Source organism: Oryctolagus cuniculus, chromosome 10 (assembly GCF_964237555.1).
Source record: "Oryctolagus cuniculus chromosome 10, mOryCun1.1, whole genome shotgun sequence".
Lineage (NCBI taxonomy): Eukaryota > Metazoa > Chordata > Mammalia > Lagomorpha > Leporidae > Oryctolagus > Oryctolagus cuniculus.
In genome coordinates, this window is record NC_091441.1 from 62,324,902 (window position 1) to 62,341,695 (window position 16,794).

The 16,794-nt window shown below is 41.9% G+C and overlaps 1 protein-coding gene across 50 annotated transcripts in view; it reads right to left on the bottom strand.

Moving 5' to 3' along the window:
• Positions 1–16,794, bottom strand: part of EPB41L3 (erythrocyte membrane protein band 4.1 like 3) — a 263,630-nt gene that overhangs the window by 9,175 nt on the left and 237,661 nt on the right. For 19 of the 50 annotated variants that reach the window (XM_070049938.1, XM_070049935.1, XM_070049937.1 and 16 more), the window contains exons 13-19: positions 15,324–15,884; positions 10,601–10,654; positions 8,207–8,242; positions 7,956–8,021; positions 7,314–7,505; positions 650–724; positions 185–283 (exon numbers count right to left, since the gene is read on the bottom strand). In XM_070049938.1, coding sequence (XP_069906039.1) covers positions 185–283; positions 650–724; positions 7,314–7,505; positions 7,956–8,021; positions 8,207–8,242; positions 10,601–10,654; positions 15,324–15,884 — 1,083 coding nt within the window. The remainder of the gene's footprint in view (positions 1–184; positions 284–649; positions 725–7,313; positions 7,506–7,955; positions 8,022–8,206; positions 8,243–10,600; positions 10,655–15,323; positions 15,885–16,794) is intronic. The other 31 variants (XM_070049950.1, XM_070049942.1, XM_070049939.1 and 28 more) reach the window with 16 other exon arrangements.

Sequence of the window (16,794 nt, forward strand, 5' to 3'; positions counted from 1 at the left end):
TACAGAAGGGAACCAGGAGCGGGTGAGTGCTTTGGTTTACATTTTAATCTAGGATGTTTTCTACATTCATATTTACGGTAGTCTGAAAACTTGAATCTAGAAATAGCATGTGCCTTAAGGAAAATGACTACATCTTGATTACATGCTGGTGCTGGGTTAAATGAAATGAATTGAAAAAAATAACCTCTAGGGTCGCTGGGACAGTTTTCTGGAAAATGACTTGACGAGAGGTAACCATAGAGTCAGCAGAGCCTCCTTCCTGCATTTTCTTGATCACACTCGGCTATGGGAAAACCAATAAAAGTTCAGAGCTTTCAAAATCAATCAAGGTCAGCTACAGTACAGTAAAGAAAAACCAACTGTGGGTAAAAACAGGCAGTGAAGTTTCACTAAGACAAAAGTACAATCATGGTGCTTCAATGACAACATATAATCACCTAACAGAAGCACAAGGAAGTGACATGTTACAAATAATGAAAATACTAAGGAAATTCCTTTGTCTTTTCCCTAGAATTGAAGCAAAACTTATAGACCCACCTTACTTTTAAATGAGAGAAATTTAAACAGGAAAATAAAACTAAAGACATTTTAATAATACTGAAGTCTGAACAGCAATTCCTTCTACAAAGTCCTTGATGTTTATTTTTACCTGAGACTCAAGGAATGAAGAGCTTCCTTGTTGCAAAAATATAACTTTTTCAGAAATTTCTCTTTCTTCTTTGGTCTGTTTGAATAAAGGGGGTTGGGTTGGAGAAGAGGAAGTAGACAGTTTCCAAAAAGGCAAGTTAGGAAGTGAGTTCTTTTATTGTATTAAAATCTATACTCATGATACTCATTCAAACTTTTAAAGAAGTAAATTATTATTTGTTAATTTGCAAAATGGACCGAAACTGTCTCCAATAATTATTTCCAAAGGCAACAGATCCCTTCCTGAAACTTGGAGATTTATACGACTCAACCATTTCTCATTTCCACAAACACAGAACATATATGAGTGACAGAAAGGGCTTCTTGGTAGCTGAACAGTGTTTTTATGTTAGCTACCTGTAAGAGCATAAAAATGAGTGCTTAAAAAATGAAATGTTAAAATTTAAAAATTTACGTTAGGACTAAATTCTCACTTATATTTCAGATGAGTGATTGCATTCCCCATTTATGTGTTGCATGTTAGGAGTAAAGTACACACAAGGTAATTGGATTAATGACTAATTTCAATAAACTAAGTTATACTTAGATTTATTTACTTTCTCACAAATAAACAAAAAATACTCAAAGTTATGCCTTTATCTGAACTTTTATAACAATCTAAGTGAATACTTTTTAAAGCCAATTGCAAAATATTTTGGCAAGAAACTACACCAAATCCCATTTTTCTTTAACATACAGCATTTCAAAACATTAACTATTTTAAGATAGGCACTAGTTTTTTACTTTTTAAAAGATTTATTCATCTAGTTGAAAAGCAGAGTTCTAGAGAGAGATGGAAAGACAGAAATCATCCACTTTCCGGTTCACTCCCCAAATGCTTGTATCAGCCATGGCTAAGCCAGACTATAGCCAGGAACCAGGAACTCCATCTGGGTCACCTATGTTGGAGGAAGGAACCCAAGCACTTGGGGCATCATCTGCTACCTTCCAGGCACATTAGCAAGGAGCTGGACCAGAAGTACAGGTAGGACTGGTTCCCTAGTAGCAGCTTAACAGGCTGTGCTACAAACATGCACTCCTGGTTTTTTACTTTTAAGCTACTTTTTCTTTAGCATTAAGTAGGCATAATCCACATGGTCATCCATTAGCCACCAAGCCCATCTCTGCACAGTTACATGCAGAGTAGGGACAGGAAGTTTTGTTTGGAAGATTAATCTATAAAACAATCATGGAAAATCATTCCAGGAAAACGGAATTCTTTAAATAAACCTTATCATTGTGAACATAATTCTATGAGAACTCTTTAAAATTCCTGTTTGCCCACAAATCCACCAGCACTACATTTAATCATCTGCCTGCCAGAGGTTGTAATGGAACATCTGGACTGTTCTCCTGCAGGGCCCACTGACGGATTTTGATGGCCTCATTCCCATGTCATCCTTTCTAATGATAGACAAGTCCTTTTCAAAGGAGAAAAAAAAAATCCCTCTCCTGCTGCATTTTGAAGGCAGGTATCGGAAAAGATAAAATGTACCATGTGGAATCATTAAATATAGATTTTTTTTAAACTTTCAATCATAGCCTCTTTTTCAAATGGAAATGAGAAACAGGAACGAAAGGTCAAAATTATAGGTATTTTTCAGAATAATACTGCTAGAACTCTAATTATAATCACTGAGTTTAATATTATTCCTCAGACAGAAAAGTTAAAAAAAAAAAAACAAAAAACCAGCAGCCAAACAGTGGTTTTTTCAGCCTATCCTGTTGTCTGAAACCAAATAATTTTAAAGATGTCTGTGTCTTATAACTGGCTACATTCAGAACTGTGTATGTCTAACAATAGACACAGGTAACACAAGGGCATAGAGTCTTAGAACTGATTGTATGCTGGTTATGGTCAACCTCCTAACCAGTTGGTTCAGCTAACAGACAGGTAAAGAGGTACTGGCCACTTCCTTGAGTTACTGCTATGGTTTGGGCCTGGTCTGTCCCTCAAGGGTTCATGTGATGGAACCTTGGTCCCAAATGAGGCAGTATTAAGGGCTGGGGTACCTCGAAGAGGTAGGGGCCTAGTGGGAGGTGATGATGAGGTCATGGGGGCACTGCCTTAGAGGGGATTAATGCCAGTTTATGGGAGGGAGGGAGTTTTCACAAGAGTGATTTGTTACAAAGAAAGTGAGAATGCCCCCTGAACTGCTAAGATTTCTGTCTGGCCATGTATGGCTCCTGCTCACACCCCTCTATGATGCCACCCACCATGATGTGAGGCAGCCCAGCAGGCCCTCACCAGAGTCCACACTCAGGGGCTGCCTAAGCTTGGACTTTCAGCCTCATGAACTAGAAGCTAGATAAATCTCCTTTATTTACACAGTACCCAGCTTCAGGTATTTTATTACAGAACAGAAAATGAATGCTAAGACAATTACTTAAACATTCATCTCTATACATGTTCAGGAAACATGGCCTTATTCTGATATGCAAAATTCACAAAGGTGTCATTCGCTCTAATGTGATGACGGGTTTCTACAAATGCATCTTGGGATGTAGCTGAAATTTCAAACAGAGAATCCAATGAGATAACGAGAATTGACTGTGCTAAGCACCTAGCCCAAGAAATTACTGTATAATCACTCTACTGTTCATTTAAAAAAGACGACAATACTGGTGCTGTATAGGCACTAATGGGTGTTGTGTTTTGTGATTTAGAACCTTTAGGTATTCAAGTAACCATGAAGGAACACATTTCTAGCTTTGACCTGGCCTTGGTGGGAAAGGCCTTCATGGGAAATGACTGGGCAGAGGACTCACCTGGCATCTCGCACACACCGTACACCAGTCCTTCCCATGTCTGCCAGGCGCTGTATATGGGTTTATTTGTCTCTTTCCCAAAATTAATGATTTGATATTATCTGCTGCCCTGAGGCATCCTTGTTATTTGTTTGATATTAACTTAAACATTTGAAACTTGTAACCACTGGCAATCAAATCCCCATTTTACATAGCAAACATAAAATTCTTACAATATAATCATCATTATTAGGTCATTATATGTATTTCTAACTTTAATTTTCTTCTAATTGTTCATAAACTGTTCACATTTTATAGAAATAATATTACTTAGAATTCAACCACTATGGGTACAATAATGAAAATATGTTTACATTAAAATCAAAAGTCACTAGATTTTTTCCCCCAAAATATAATTTTATCAAAGATTTAGTGAGGAAAAAAAAAACAAAACCAACTAAGCTTGGGATTGTAAGACTTGGGTCATTGGATCTAAGTTTCTTCCCAATTATGACACAAATATTACTACTTTACTTGGGATATCAATTTAAAAAATTAAATATTTCTATTAACAAATAACTGAACCTCTTTCTAAACTGGTTGATTACTGTGTAATTAAAGTGGGCCATATAAACACAGTGATATCAAATTAATAATTTGCTTTGAGAAATGCCTCCTCTTCAAAATAAAATCTTCAGTTATGTGCTTGTAAATCAATATGCTATGTACAAGAGGGCTTCAGAAAGTTCATGGAAAATGTACATTATTGTTTAACTCCATTTTCCATGAACTTCTTGACGTACCCTTATATGTGCATAGCTGGGAGGAGGATATGATGTTTTTTTGTGCTCTTCAGAAAACAAGTGACAGAAGCCATGATTTTTCACATAGGAACCGGCAATAATTTAGAGCATAAGAATTCTAGATTCTTCTTAAGGCTATCTTCAGGGTCCTCAACTGGATTACAAACTTGGACGTCACTGATGACCAGGAGGTCATGGAGGAGAGAAGGGACTAGACGGACCCCTCTGCCTGGCCTGCCTGGGGAAGCAGAGCACTGGCCACCTCGAGAGATCGCTCTTCCTCTGGACTTAAAAGTTCCTTATAGCTGGTTTTTTCAGAGCACCTTTGACAACCAAGGTTAACTGGCTGTGTTTTCATGAAGTTTGTCTTTATACCCAGCCATGCTCTCCCTGTCGTTTCTTCTGTGTACAGTGGCAATGGAGCACTGCGGAACTGTGTGACCACTTGGCCGAGACATGGAAGCACTAAGACAGCCATTGGTCTCGCCAGTTTGTACAACCAAAGTGCACTGTTCTTCTGTAGAGGACATTTTCCTTCTATCCTTTAATCAGGCGGAAAAAATTCCTTCCTTGGCCTTCTCCAGTTTTCCTGGAAAATACATTAACATTTGGGGAAAATTCAGAGTAGTCAATGTATCACCTCCTTAAATTATTAGTGCTCCTGGGTGCATCCAATGTCATTTTCTAAGATTCAGGATTGAATTCGAATTAAAAGTATTGTTAGTCTAATGGCCCAGACTTTTAAAGTTCTCTGGTTCATTAGTATCACCCCTTAACTTCTCTAAGCTATTGCTCAAATTATCATTCCAAGTGGCCACCAGCTACTATTTTCTTAAACAACAGCATGGGAAGAGAGGATTGGCTTTTTGGGTGTGTGTTTTTATTTTTTAAAGTCTATTTATTTTGTGTTTTTGTAACTTAGTTCCATATCTGACATCTTCTGAGCTGGTGTGTTATTTCCAAAAGAGATAACAAAAATAGGGTTAAGACAAACTTGACCAATTACAATAAAATTTTTGAGAGCATGGCTGATAAATGATATTCTTAATAATGCAAGGTATATTATACTTAATCTGAATGTCAAATGTTGGTCCCTAGAAATACAAGCAATTTGAATTTGAAATGGTGTTAAATGGTATAGGAATGCTTTGATTGTGTACTTTTCATTTATTCTGCTTATTAAAGGGCCCTGTTCATACTAATTCACACAGATATTTGCTCTCCCCTTTCCAGCTGGGACTGGAGTTGTCATGAATACAGGGTGTTCTGGTCACTTTTGATAAACAGATTTCAAAGGAGGCTGAGAAAATGATCAGCAAAGAGTGTAATTTGATTCTTATTCCCCAGTAAGGACTTATACATTGTAAGTAGACTGCTATTTAAAGGATTTTTCTCCCTTAAAGGCCTAAGTTTTAGCTTTTTATTCTGCCTCTAGTTCCTTCCTTGACAACTGTCTCACAGTACAGAGGGGACCTGATAAGGACATTAATCAATATCAGGCTAGAAGGCTGCCTTTTTTATGGCTCCTTTTGAAAGACAGATAAAGCCAGATGATACCTAACAGGAAACAGTCAAATTAACACTGCAGCCATTTGTGGGTCCCAGACAATGGGAGCTTTCACGTCCTACCTGCTAGGTTCTCACCCACTCTGGCTGCATTTAAAGAGTGTTCTCCTACTATATTCTTAAAAGTTGTACCTTATGAAATTTGTATTCCTTAAAAAAAAAAAAAAAAGAGTGCTCTCCTAGATCTAAGAATGATACTTAAAAAAGGTTCTGGGCCCTGCTTCGCCCTTTCAAAAAATCAAGTAAAACTGATTACAAATGCATTAAAATAACCAGTTACACACAAAAATCACTCATCACTCCTGTAGAGGCCTGGCATTAGTATCTCGGAGTAAAATGTGTCCTGAGATGCTGTCAATGTCAGATCACCACTGAACCAGTACCCAGTCTCCACAGGCCTCACTTTGCAGCTGACGAGAGACATGCACACAGGAAGTGTTTCTAACGCAGCAGCAGAAGGAAGTGCATTCAGAACAGGTGACTGTTAGGCAGGAAGTTAGGTATGAGCTTATGTGTGTGTGACAAAGGCCTCCGGAGAAGACTTCTACGTCCAGCATATGCATCTACATCTCAAAGTTATCCCGATAATGCTTCAGGGGCAGCCCAGTGTTCCCATCCTGCCCTGCCCCCTTCTACCTGATAACCTACCAGGTGGAGATCCCCACTCCTTCTGCCTGACAAATCTTCCACAATCTCCCAGATGCAGCCCAGTGTCTGCATTTCAAACACCCTGCTCCGATCCCCATTCTCTAGGGGGTCCTGCTCACCCTTCCTCTGAACCCAGGACGGTGCCAGCTAGGCTTCCTCCTGTCTGATACCTTCAAGGAAAAACTCAGATAGGAGCTTACAGTCATAAAATCCGTTGTTTCAGGAGGAGATGTGTGAAGACAAAGACCCATCTCCTTAAAAACCCCCGGCCTCAACCAGACTGCGTGCTCAGCCCTCTGCCTCTCTGCTGAGCCGCCGCCTGGCCTGGTCCGGTGTAATCTCTCTACTCAATCATGTAACCTTGCTCCTCCCTCCCCACCCCAGTCTCTCAGGCTCTGTCTGGAGGGGTGCCCATCCACCCTTACAGATGTCCCTTCCCTAATAAACCTTGCTATTTTACCTCCCACTACTCTCTGTCTCACGCCTGAATTCTTTCTTGCGGGAAGACAAGAACCCTGCAATTTCTCCGGTAACAGTGACGACTTGCTAAGATCCTGTCTGTGTCTCCCAGCTGTCCCATCTAGGACTATGGTCAAAGCCAGCTGGCGCATGGACTCTGGTGTCCCCGGGGCTCCCTGATCTGAAGCACCATCGGATGCCACTGCTTGCTCCTCGGCCACCGGCTCAGTTTACTTGGCATCTTTCCTGGGGAGCACTGAGCATCTCAGCTCAGGTTAGACACAGGCAAGAGGTGAGATTCTCTCCTCCACAGTTCACCAAATCCCCTCCCCGTCCCACAGCCGGCAGAGAAGCGACTCTAGTGAACATAAGACAATTCCAGCCCAAAGTGGGGACACTGACCTCTTCAGGGACAAGCGGTTCGATCATGGGTGCGTCCTCCTGCCTGGCGGCCAGGCGCACTGGGGAGGTGGAGAGTCTCTTTTCCCACTCATTGGTTACGGCAGTGTCTGTTGAGGTTTCTAGGAAAGTTCTTTTCAGCTCACTAATGTTGGTTTGATGTTTCATCAGTTCGTCTTGAGTTTTATCTAGCTCCTATGTTCAGGACATAAAGAATTCAACAGTCAATGCTTTACATTTGCTTTGCTTTCAGCTCTTTTTCTTCTTTCAAAATAATGTCAACCTCATTAGTAGTCAAAATAAAACAGACTTCTGATCAGGGCTCATGACACTACCACAAACACTCTGGTGAAAATGTGATATTTCCACGGAAAGGAGCAAGAGAAAATCTAGTTCACACAAGCATGAAAATCAAAAGGATTTTAAAAGGTAAAGAGTACAATTCACATGTAGCCAGAGAGAATGAAAATAAATACACACACAGGAGAAGGGTTCTATATCTAGGAGAGAACAAGGAATCAGAGAAGTCATCCACATATGAGCAGGTGAGCACACAGTTCATGCATCATGGTACAAGCCCACAGGTATGTCACTAAACGGAAAACACCACACACAGGACATGCACTGGTATATACCAATACCAACCTCTAACATAAGATTACTATGTTTGACATACACATTTTCACCCTTTATTCGCTTAATCAGACTATTCTGAAAAAAGTGGAGAAGAAAGGGAAAGGTAAGGGATTCAGTAGTCAAGGGAACAGACGCCACCCTACACACGGCACCAACAGCATGGTAACAGCTACGGAGCATGCTGCAAGATCTGAACACTGGAGACAAACAATGACTCTTACACACCGGGTTTGGTTTTGGTTTTGTTTTTAATTTTCTACCTGTGCCTTGAGCTCTGCATCTTCCTCCTGGTCCGACTGCCAGCATCAGGAAAGAGCGGGAGATAAAGTCTTACCATGCAATTTACTCTAAGACCGAAGACCTATGGCCTCTATAAATCTGCTGAAGGCGGGCACTAGCAATGGCATCCTTGTGCAGGGTTAAATGTGCACATCGTTACTCACAAACCACACATTCTCACACACAAAGGAGGTGGCTGAGTGAGAATACACGAGCCAACCAATCCTCGTTCAGTGGGCCTTTGGCATTGTGATGAACAGATGCCCGTGCTTGGGATGGCCCCAGCAAGGGCTTGTCACGCTGTCTTTGATGAATTCTAAAAATGGGTCAGGAACCCCAGGGAGCCAGATTAAAACTGCAGTTGACAAGGGTGACGATGACCACACAATAATGAGGGCTCCTCTGCAGGGTAAGAATGCTCACAATAATCCTGCGAGATCAACTATTATGATCCTCGGCTTACAGACCAGAGAACTGAGGCTCAACGAGTTCAGTGTCGAGGCCTTGATTTTCTTGAGTCTATACACTTAACAATAAATTTGGGAGGGAAGAAGACTAACACATGAAAAGCAAGGAAGTTAAAAAAAACACTAAATAGAATCAACCATGCCATCATTTTCTTTAAAATGTAGACAGGACAATTTTTGAATTTTTGAGAAATGAATATTGATCCCAAAGCCAAATTCATTGTCCTGAGTTTTCTAATTTCAAGGAGCTGTCTAATCATTGGGTTGCTTTTATTAGTGCCGGTAACTGGGTAAGCAGGGCAAGCCACACATGCATGCAGTGGTGAAACTGCACTTCTCACCGTGGCTGGCTTTATGCCTCTATGGAGCCAAGAAGAGGCCCAGAGTGAAAGTAGGGGTGAGCAACAGGTCCTGTCTAAGCCAGGGGCCTTAAATCACAGAGTCCCCTGGGGTGCATTTTCTTGACTGTCAGTGGGAACAAGACCGTCTATTCTGTATACCCCAAGCTGTACCACTCATGCGCTGGTCACCTCAGAGGGAGGGGAGCGTTGCAACAGTGTGACAGCACACATGAGCTTACTGCTCCGAGAAACACGCTCATTCCTATGGGTCTGTGAGGGCCACTAAGCCTCACAATCTGATGGCTCATGTAGTTGCTTACATGTTTTAAATGTTACATAGTAAATTTTAAGTCAAAGTACTATTAAAACATTTTTCATTTAAACCACACATTAGGATTCCAGTGAAATTTATTGAATATATTAACTTGTACTCACTATAAACTCCAGGTGTATTTTTGTGATATTTGGCATAGAAAGTTATTAACATGTAATAGATTTATATAGTTGCTTAAAACAATTTGGATAATAGTTTGATAACACTGACATCACAAAATTATGATTTTTAAGCTTTGAATATAGAACACTGGCATATCATAGGAAAAAAAAAAGCCAGTATGTAATCTTTGCTCTGAAGACATTAGGTTACAGTTAAGTGATCTACAAGTACCACTTAACATTTTTAGTACTTCCCAAATGCTAAACCAGAACATGTTGTGATTGGATGACATGAAAGATAATGTATAACCCAAAGTAAATATCACAAAGGAAAAACTCAATTCTGCTAACACTTTGAGAAATGAACATCTTGATTTCTGTCACTATAGAGAAAACCCTGTTTTCCAGAAATTTTAATTACTTGCTTGTAGGAAAGCTTTGGGAAGCAGCCTGAGTTACACACACACACACACACACACACACACACACACACACATATTTAATGTACTGTAAAGAATGAGGAAAGAAGAAACGACAGCATAGTCTATCTCCTGTCACTGCTCAATGTGACTGCATTTCTCTTCAATAAAAATACAAACAGTAATTTGCTAATTTTCTTTTCCTTATAGAATTCACTTGTTACGAGTTATCCTTATCTATAGCCAAAGGCTACCAAAATGAGTTATGAAAGTATTCTTTTAACAAGTTGACCATTTGGGATTTTAAAATACTTGTAGATCTGTATCCAGGCAATACGTTAATTAAATTCATTGTGACCCTTCTTCCCACTCATCATAGCTATCAAACAAATAGCCTCTCATTTGAGATAAGAGGATACTGTTTTTTTTGTTTTTTTGTTTGTTTGTTTACAGTTTAGGCAAGTGGCCCTCAACAGGTGATTCCAACATTAGCAGAGTCAATGCATCTGCCTGGGAACTTAGTAGAAATATAGATTCTGGAGAACTTCCAGGTGATTCTGACTGATGGGTGCCAGAGCTTGAGAACCGCTGGTCTAACAATAAAAACACACTGAACTCCCACTGTTGAGATCAGAATGCATCTCCACCACACAGCTCCTATGCCTGGTCCTTACACGCCGAACACCCCGCGAGGCCACCCTCAGCATACCAACCTCGGTGGCAGTGGTTTCCCCGTCGGCTGCCGTGTCTGTCCGCTCACTGTCAGTCTGGTGACCACACAAGTGATCAGATCCCGGGAAGAAGGCAGGGACAGAAAATAAACCAAGCTGGTCAAATAGGGTATGGCACAAGTCAAACCGTTCCCATTCTTTCTCAGGGACCTGTAGCACTCTACCTTCCCACAAGAATGCAGGGGCAAGCCAAAGCGAGAGAAGAGCAGAGCTAGGTGTCATCGACAGAGCCCACTCCGAGGAAGACCCGAGGCACGCACCACCTGCAGGGCTGCAGGGCCTGCATGGGCCGCGCTGGCCGGCCTGCTCCTAGGTCCCAGAAAACCAATTTGTCATCCCCTCCCCCTCACTCTTGTCACTAAAACCCCAGTACAGCTCTCCTAAAAATGCTTAATGCAAATAAAATCGATGTGTGTATTTTTCTATTCTAGTAAAATGTCACATCTGAAAGGTAAATGAAAATTAACATCAAAGCTACTGTAAACAGTCACTGGACTTTCAGCCCCTCATTTATACCACTGGGAGAATTTACATCCACTGATGAACATCAGGCTGTCTGCATTACCTATCAATTATAAAAAGCACATGCCAGTGACTCACAGGCATATGTTTTTTGTAATGATACATGGAACTCCACTGCAAGTAGCACTGCTAACAGATAGACTTTTAAAGACCAGGTGTTGTTTATTTGGCCCCCACCCTCCAACACAAAGAGGTTTATCAAAGCACATATTTAAACACCTTGTTTCAAAAGGACCATTCAAATAAACAATAAAGAGAAAGAGAGACATCTACTTGGAAACAAATAAAACAAAGCACAGCATCTGATAGAGTCTAGGTTTTCAGGAATTAGAATGGGAATTTCAGGATTGGCCTATAATCTGTTTCATAGAGGTTTATCATTTAAAATAAAAACAATTTTCTTTTGAGTAGAGCCCTGGGCATTGAAATTGGGACATAATCCAGATGCCCTAATATTGACTGACTTTCCCTCCATGAATATTAATAAGATTCCATCGATCAACGATTGGGGGTTAATATTTTGGTAAAAAAAATCAGAACTGGGGGTTCTCCATGAGCCTGCCTCTGAAAATCACCTCTCATTCCCACTAACAAGGCACAATAGGGACAGTGCAATCTTCACTGACATAACTCTGGCCAGGGTGATTTCTTGGCACTAAGTCTTTTTAGAGATTCATTAAAAAAAAAAAAAAAAAGGAGTGGTGTGTGCACGAGGATGGCATTTTTACTCCAGGAGGCTGATGAAGAGTGTGTCGTAGGCACAGTGTCACGAATGGGCCACCTTGGTTGACAACTGGGGCATGGGGTGGCTGTGAGTTTTCTTATAAGCGCGATCATGGCTATGGTCTTAGCCCAGCCCTACCGACTGACAGCCTAGTGCGAATCAGCAAGACAGGTCACTCACTGTTCAAGTGTATGGAATCAGAGATCTTAGACATTCAAGAACAAATAAGAATGACCTGCGCTGAGTTTGGTAATGAGTTGTGCCACACACTTTTAAAGTACTTGGAAGAATTTCTCTTTCCATTATTTCCCTCATGGCTTCCAAATGGACATCAGTAACATTCGCAAGCGTTAGAGTGCATCACAGTGAAGACTGACAGGAGCCCAAATCCAGGCTGCTCCAGACTGCACACTGGACATGTTTGCTATTTTCATCACAGTTTTCTTCTTGGAAGGTGGGGAAAGGAAGAGCCCCAACCCATCAGGCAGCAGATACTAAGTGCTCCATATAATGGCTGACGTGCACAGAGCTGAATTACGGAATAACTGTTGCATCTGATGTAACATCAATCATCATATAACACTGTGAGATCTAGATATTAATATGACATTATTATTACTACTGTTTTCCTAGATAGAATCTAATAGCTCAGGCTGTATCTTAATTTCCTTAGATTCCTATTGAGAGAGTCTGATCAGTTAACAGCATGGTGTCTGATCAAGAGTCAATAAATGAAGTAATAAAAGCTGAAAACACAGGTTTTAAGCTTTCCTAACAACCGTTACCTATGTCACCTACTGTAGCTACACAAAATTGCACATGTACAGTACATCATGAACGATGTCTACACAATTTGAAATGTGATAAATCAGCTGATCAACTATTTTTTCCCTCCAGATCTGAGTTTGTCTCCATTTTTCAGTGTTATCAAAAAACCACTCAGAAATTCACACGGAATTATATTCTAGGGTATAGTGAGAGATGCTCATCTTATGATTCCTGGTATCTGACATTCTGCCCCTTCTGAAAACAAAAGAATGGTTGCCCAACAACTTTATAGTTTGACATTAGTAAGCTTTTTTCTACAGGGTTTTCCTTTTGAGGAAGGCTGGAACTAATTACACCACTCTAACGGGTGAAAACTGTAAGCAGTGATAGAATATTTAAACAGAATTATAATCATCAGCGATTTCACAAAATGAAAGTGACACAGCTGAACTATGTTTAAGAAGTCACCCAGTTTAAGTGCCAAAGTACTTGAGGCCCAGAGAATGTAACAGGCCATGTAAGCAAATAGCATTTTTTTTTTTTTTAAACTCAATGACCTAGATAATTCCCTCGCTCAGGCTGACCTGGAATGCGCAGCTTTTTAACACCTGGGGTTGACAGTGGACACTGAGCAGATGGCCAGACACGAAGTCTGCGGGCAGGGGAGAGCTGTAACGGGCCAGCGGAGGCTGGACAGGAGGCTGACCCAGCCGCGGGCTCACAGCAGGGTCGCTGTTTCCCAGGTTTGCGGCGAGGGGCACAGTGAGAATCGGGCAGTGCTCCTGACTCCCGCACTTGCAACACGGACTGCTGTGATTTGTTTTGCCGATGTAATGCAGACATGCCCAAGTTGAACATCAATTCTCATGCACTGTTTACAACAACATGTATACCCTGGATTAGGCACAAGATCTGTGTGGTTTGCTACAGAAAAGTTCAAACAGTTACTGAGAATTTCGAAAAGCTTACCATAGCAACCTTCTCTGCTTTGTTAACCTGATGACTAACGTCACTGCTAAAGGAAAAGTGTATCTCCAGCTTGGAGACTGGCCGATACTCTAAGGAGTCTTTGTAGATAATATTGTGTTCTAGTATTATCTAATGTGGTATGTTCTGGTCCTACATTAGTTAGTAATATAGCTGAGTGTGAAGCAGTGATAGTAAAGTCTAGGATTTAAATCCGTTCTCAAAATATTTCCTAGGGGTGTGTAGGGGTGTATGTGTGTGTTGGAGCTAATATATATGTGTGTGTGTGTGTGTGTGTATATATATATAGTCATATATAATTCAAAAACCTGGAAAAGGATTTTTCTGCAATGTTAAGTTGAAAAGCTTAGACTTTCAGCTAAAACTCCTGTAAGACCGTTCACATTTCCCCCTTCTGTTGCAAAGAAATGGCCATGACACCACTAAGTACAGAAGCTCAGGCACCCTCATGAGGCTGCACACTCACAGGTACTGCTCAGAGGACAGCCTTCCAGCACAGAGCTGAACCAGCTCCCTTTCCTTTTTTAGTGCTGCCTTAACTTGTGATTTTTTTTTAAATGGTAGAAGTTATTTGGCTTGTCTCTTGCCACAAAAGCCCTTGTTTCTATGGCAACAGGAGGGCCAGACGGCCCCGGGAGAGGGCAGGTGGGCAAGGACATGGCAGCCGCACGGCTGGGAGCAGCTTCTATTCTTTTGCCTGTGATCTATTTGAAGGTTGGAGGAAAGGAAACTGCTGGGATGCTCAGGGGTGGGAAAAGAACGATTAGGAGGAAAAACTACCGGCTCCAAGTTCAGCTCACCCAATAGCTGGGATGAGAGGTGGGAGACTGGCAGGTGGCGAGCCCTTGAGGGTGGATGGAGGCTAGAAGCTGAGGCTCCTTCTCACCAAGTACAGGCCTGGCTGGGAGCCACAGCGGCCGCCAACTTCCCTGACCACACCACACTGTATTTCAAAATGAGGACACAGTTTGGCATGTGCTGGAGCTGCAAGAAGGGCTGCCTCTGACACAGGCGACGCCAGTGCTAGCACTGATGAGATCCCAGCCTGGTTCTATAATGTAGGGAAGCCTGCATTAGGTCCTGTCCTGATTGGGTTTGAACCCTGCTCACTGCATGCAGCTTTCCCTGGTTCTGTTTCTGGACCTACCAACAACAGACATCATTCGGGTGTTTTAAATCCCGTGGGACACTCGTTCTGAACCAGGGCATCTGACACAGCTCTGTGAGTAACAGGGACAGACTGGCAACGGGTGGGGCATTCCCGGATCCTAGAGCTGTAATTTTGGAACACTACCCAGATAATGATGACACAGCCCTTGGGGTGCTCCCTCCCAAATCTCCCTGGCTATCATTTCAGTTCAAAGTTATTCATGTGTCTTGGGTGTGATTTACTTTGTCACATGATAACTGCATAGAACCTGCAATTTAGCCCTGATCTTTTACAATGCTAATGGGTTCTTTAACATTGACTTCCGGCTGAGTCCTTTACCCCTAAATGAACTCAGCGATATGGCCACATGGTGTTGTGCCTAACCCTGGGGCCCGGGTTGGACTCCCCAACACACAAAAGAAACCTCAACGGATCGGCACAGACAATAAATGAGGCTCTGAAAGTAGGACCAGTATCGCAGCAGCCGGCTACCACTGTGTCGGACTGAAGCACGGAACACGCAGGGGAAGTGTGTTCTATGCCGAGGTACACACCTCTTCCTCTGAACTGTCACTCGGGTCATTGTCTAGGGAGGCGCTCAAGGAGGCCGCCTTGGGCTCCAGGTAGCAGAGGCACAGAGCCAGAGGGAAGGAGAGAGTGAGGGCATATGGCACTGAGAAGGAGGCGGAGACCAGGAAGAAAAAGATGAAGAGGAAACAGGGCACGAGGGACGGGGAGCGGATGGGGAGGTAATGCTGCAGGCTCTGGGGCAGGAGGTTGGTTTCAGAGAGGTTGGGGAAAGAGAGGTAGCCGTCATCATCGAGGAGAGAGGGGAATGACTCGGGGAGCTGCAAGGAGAAGGAGAACAGGGTGGTCCCTTTGCCAGTTTGCTGTCTGCAGCTGAAAGCCACATCTTGATCCCCCACGTAAGCCTTCCCTTGGCCATCAGGGTCCAAGGTGGGCTCTCCACGCATGTGCTGGGCTTTGGGCGCCTCGCAACCTGGCAGTGCGTGCTCCTTCTCCTTACACCTCCGACGCAGCTCTGTAGAGGATGCAGGGGTATGATGGGCTGATGGGGGTGACAGGGGACATGAGTCGGTGCCAAGCCCAGGTGACTGATGTGAAAGAGACAGAGAGAGACAGGAAGCAGCAAACAGAGGTGCAAAAGGACAAAAAGAAAACTGCAATTAGTTAATTTTCTTATGGGAATCAATATAAATTGTAAAACAAGAACTTAAGCACTAGGGTTGCTCATGAATTGTCAAGTATTCAAGCTGCATGCCAACCTCATCGTGAACAGCTACGGTTCTCCCACAGGACCATCACATACAAGGTGGGATTTTTTTTTTTTTTAAGTCAGAACTGAAGGTATTTGTGGGAAATCCCAAAGTCTAAAATTTTACACAATCAAAAAAAATTTTCATTTTAGGCCAACAACTTGAGAAAGTTTTAGAACTTTGAGGACAAATACAATTCTGATAACTTAGATATGTCCTATCATTCTATATAAGACACTAACAGAGATTTAGACTGAGCAATAAATATACCAGTTACAGTAACACTGAAATAAATTTTTGCAGAATGGAAAACTTGGGACTTTAAAGGATTAAAGTCAAGACTTTCAATAACTTTGTCCTGATCTAGAAGTAGCAGATGTAGTATTATAGTTGAGCTGACTTAAAAATGAAAATGAAATCCAATACAAATTTTATTATTATTATTATTATTTATAATCTCCAGCATTACTCCTTCCCTTGTTTAATTAACTACATCCAAAACAGGTGGTTTTCACAAAACAAGAGGTTTCTGGCGCCATTCTTATCTGATAAGAACTCATCACCAGGAGACTCAACAAGGAGCATCTCAGAGACTCTGACCCCCTCAATGAATGGAGGCTCCTCTGAAAACCTTTCTATTTTGTCTCCTTTCTCTAGGACCAAAGCAGAATAAATGAAAAGAAAAACACAAATAAATGGTTTTAACAAGCTGACTAGCAAAAAGAAAGGGCTGTCTTGTAACATGGTT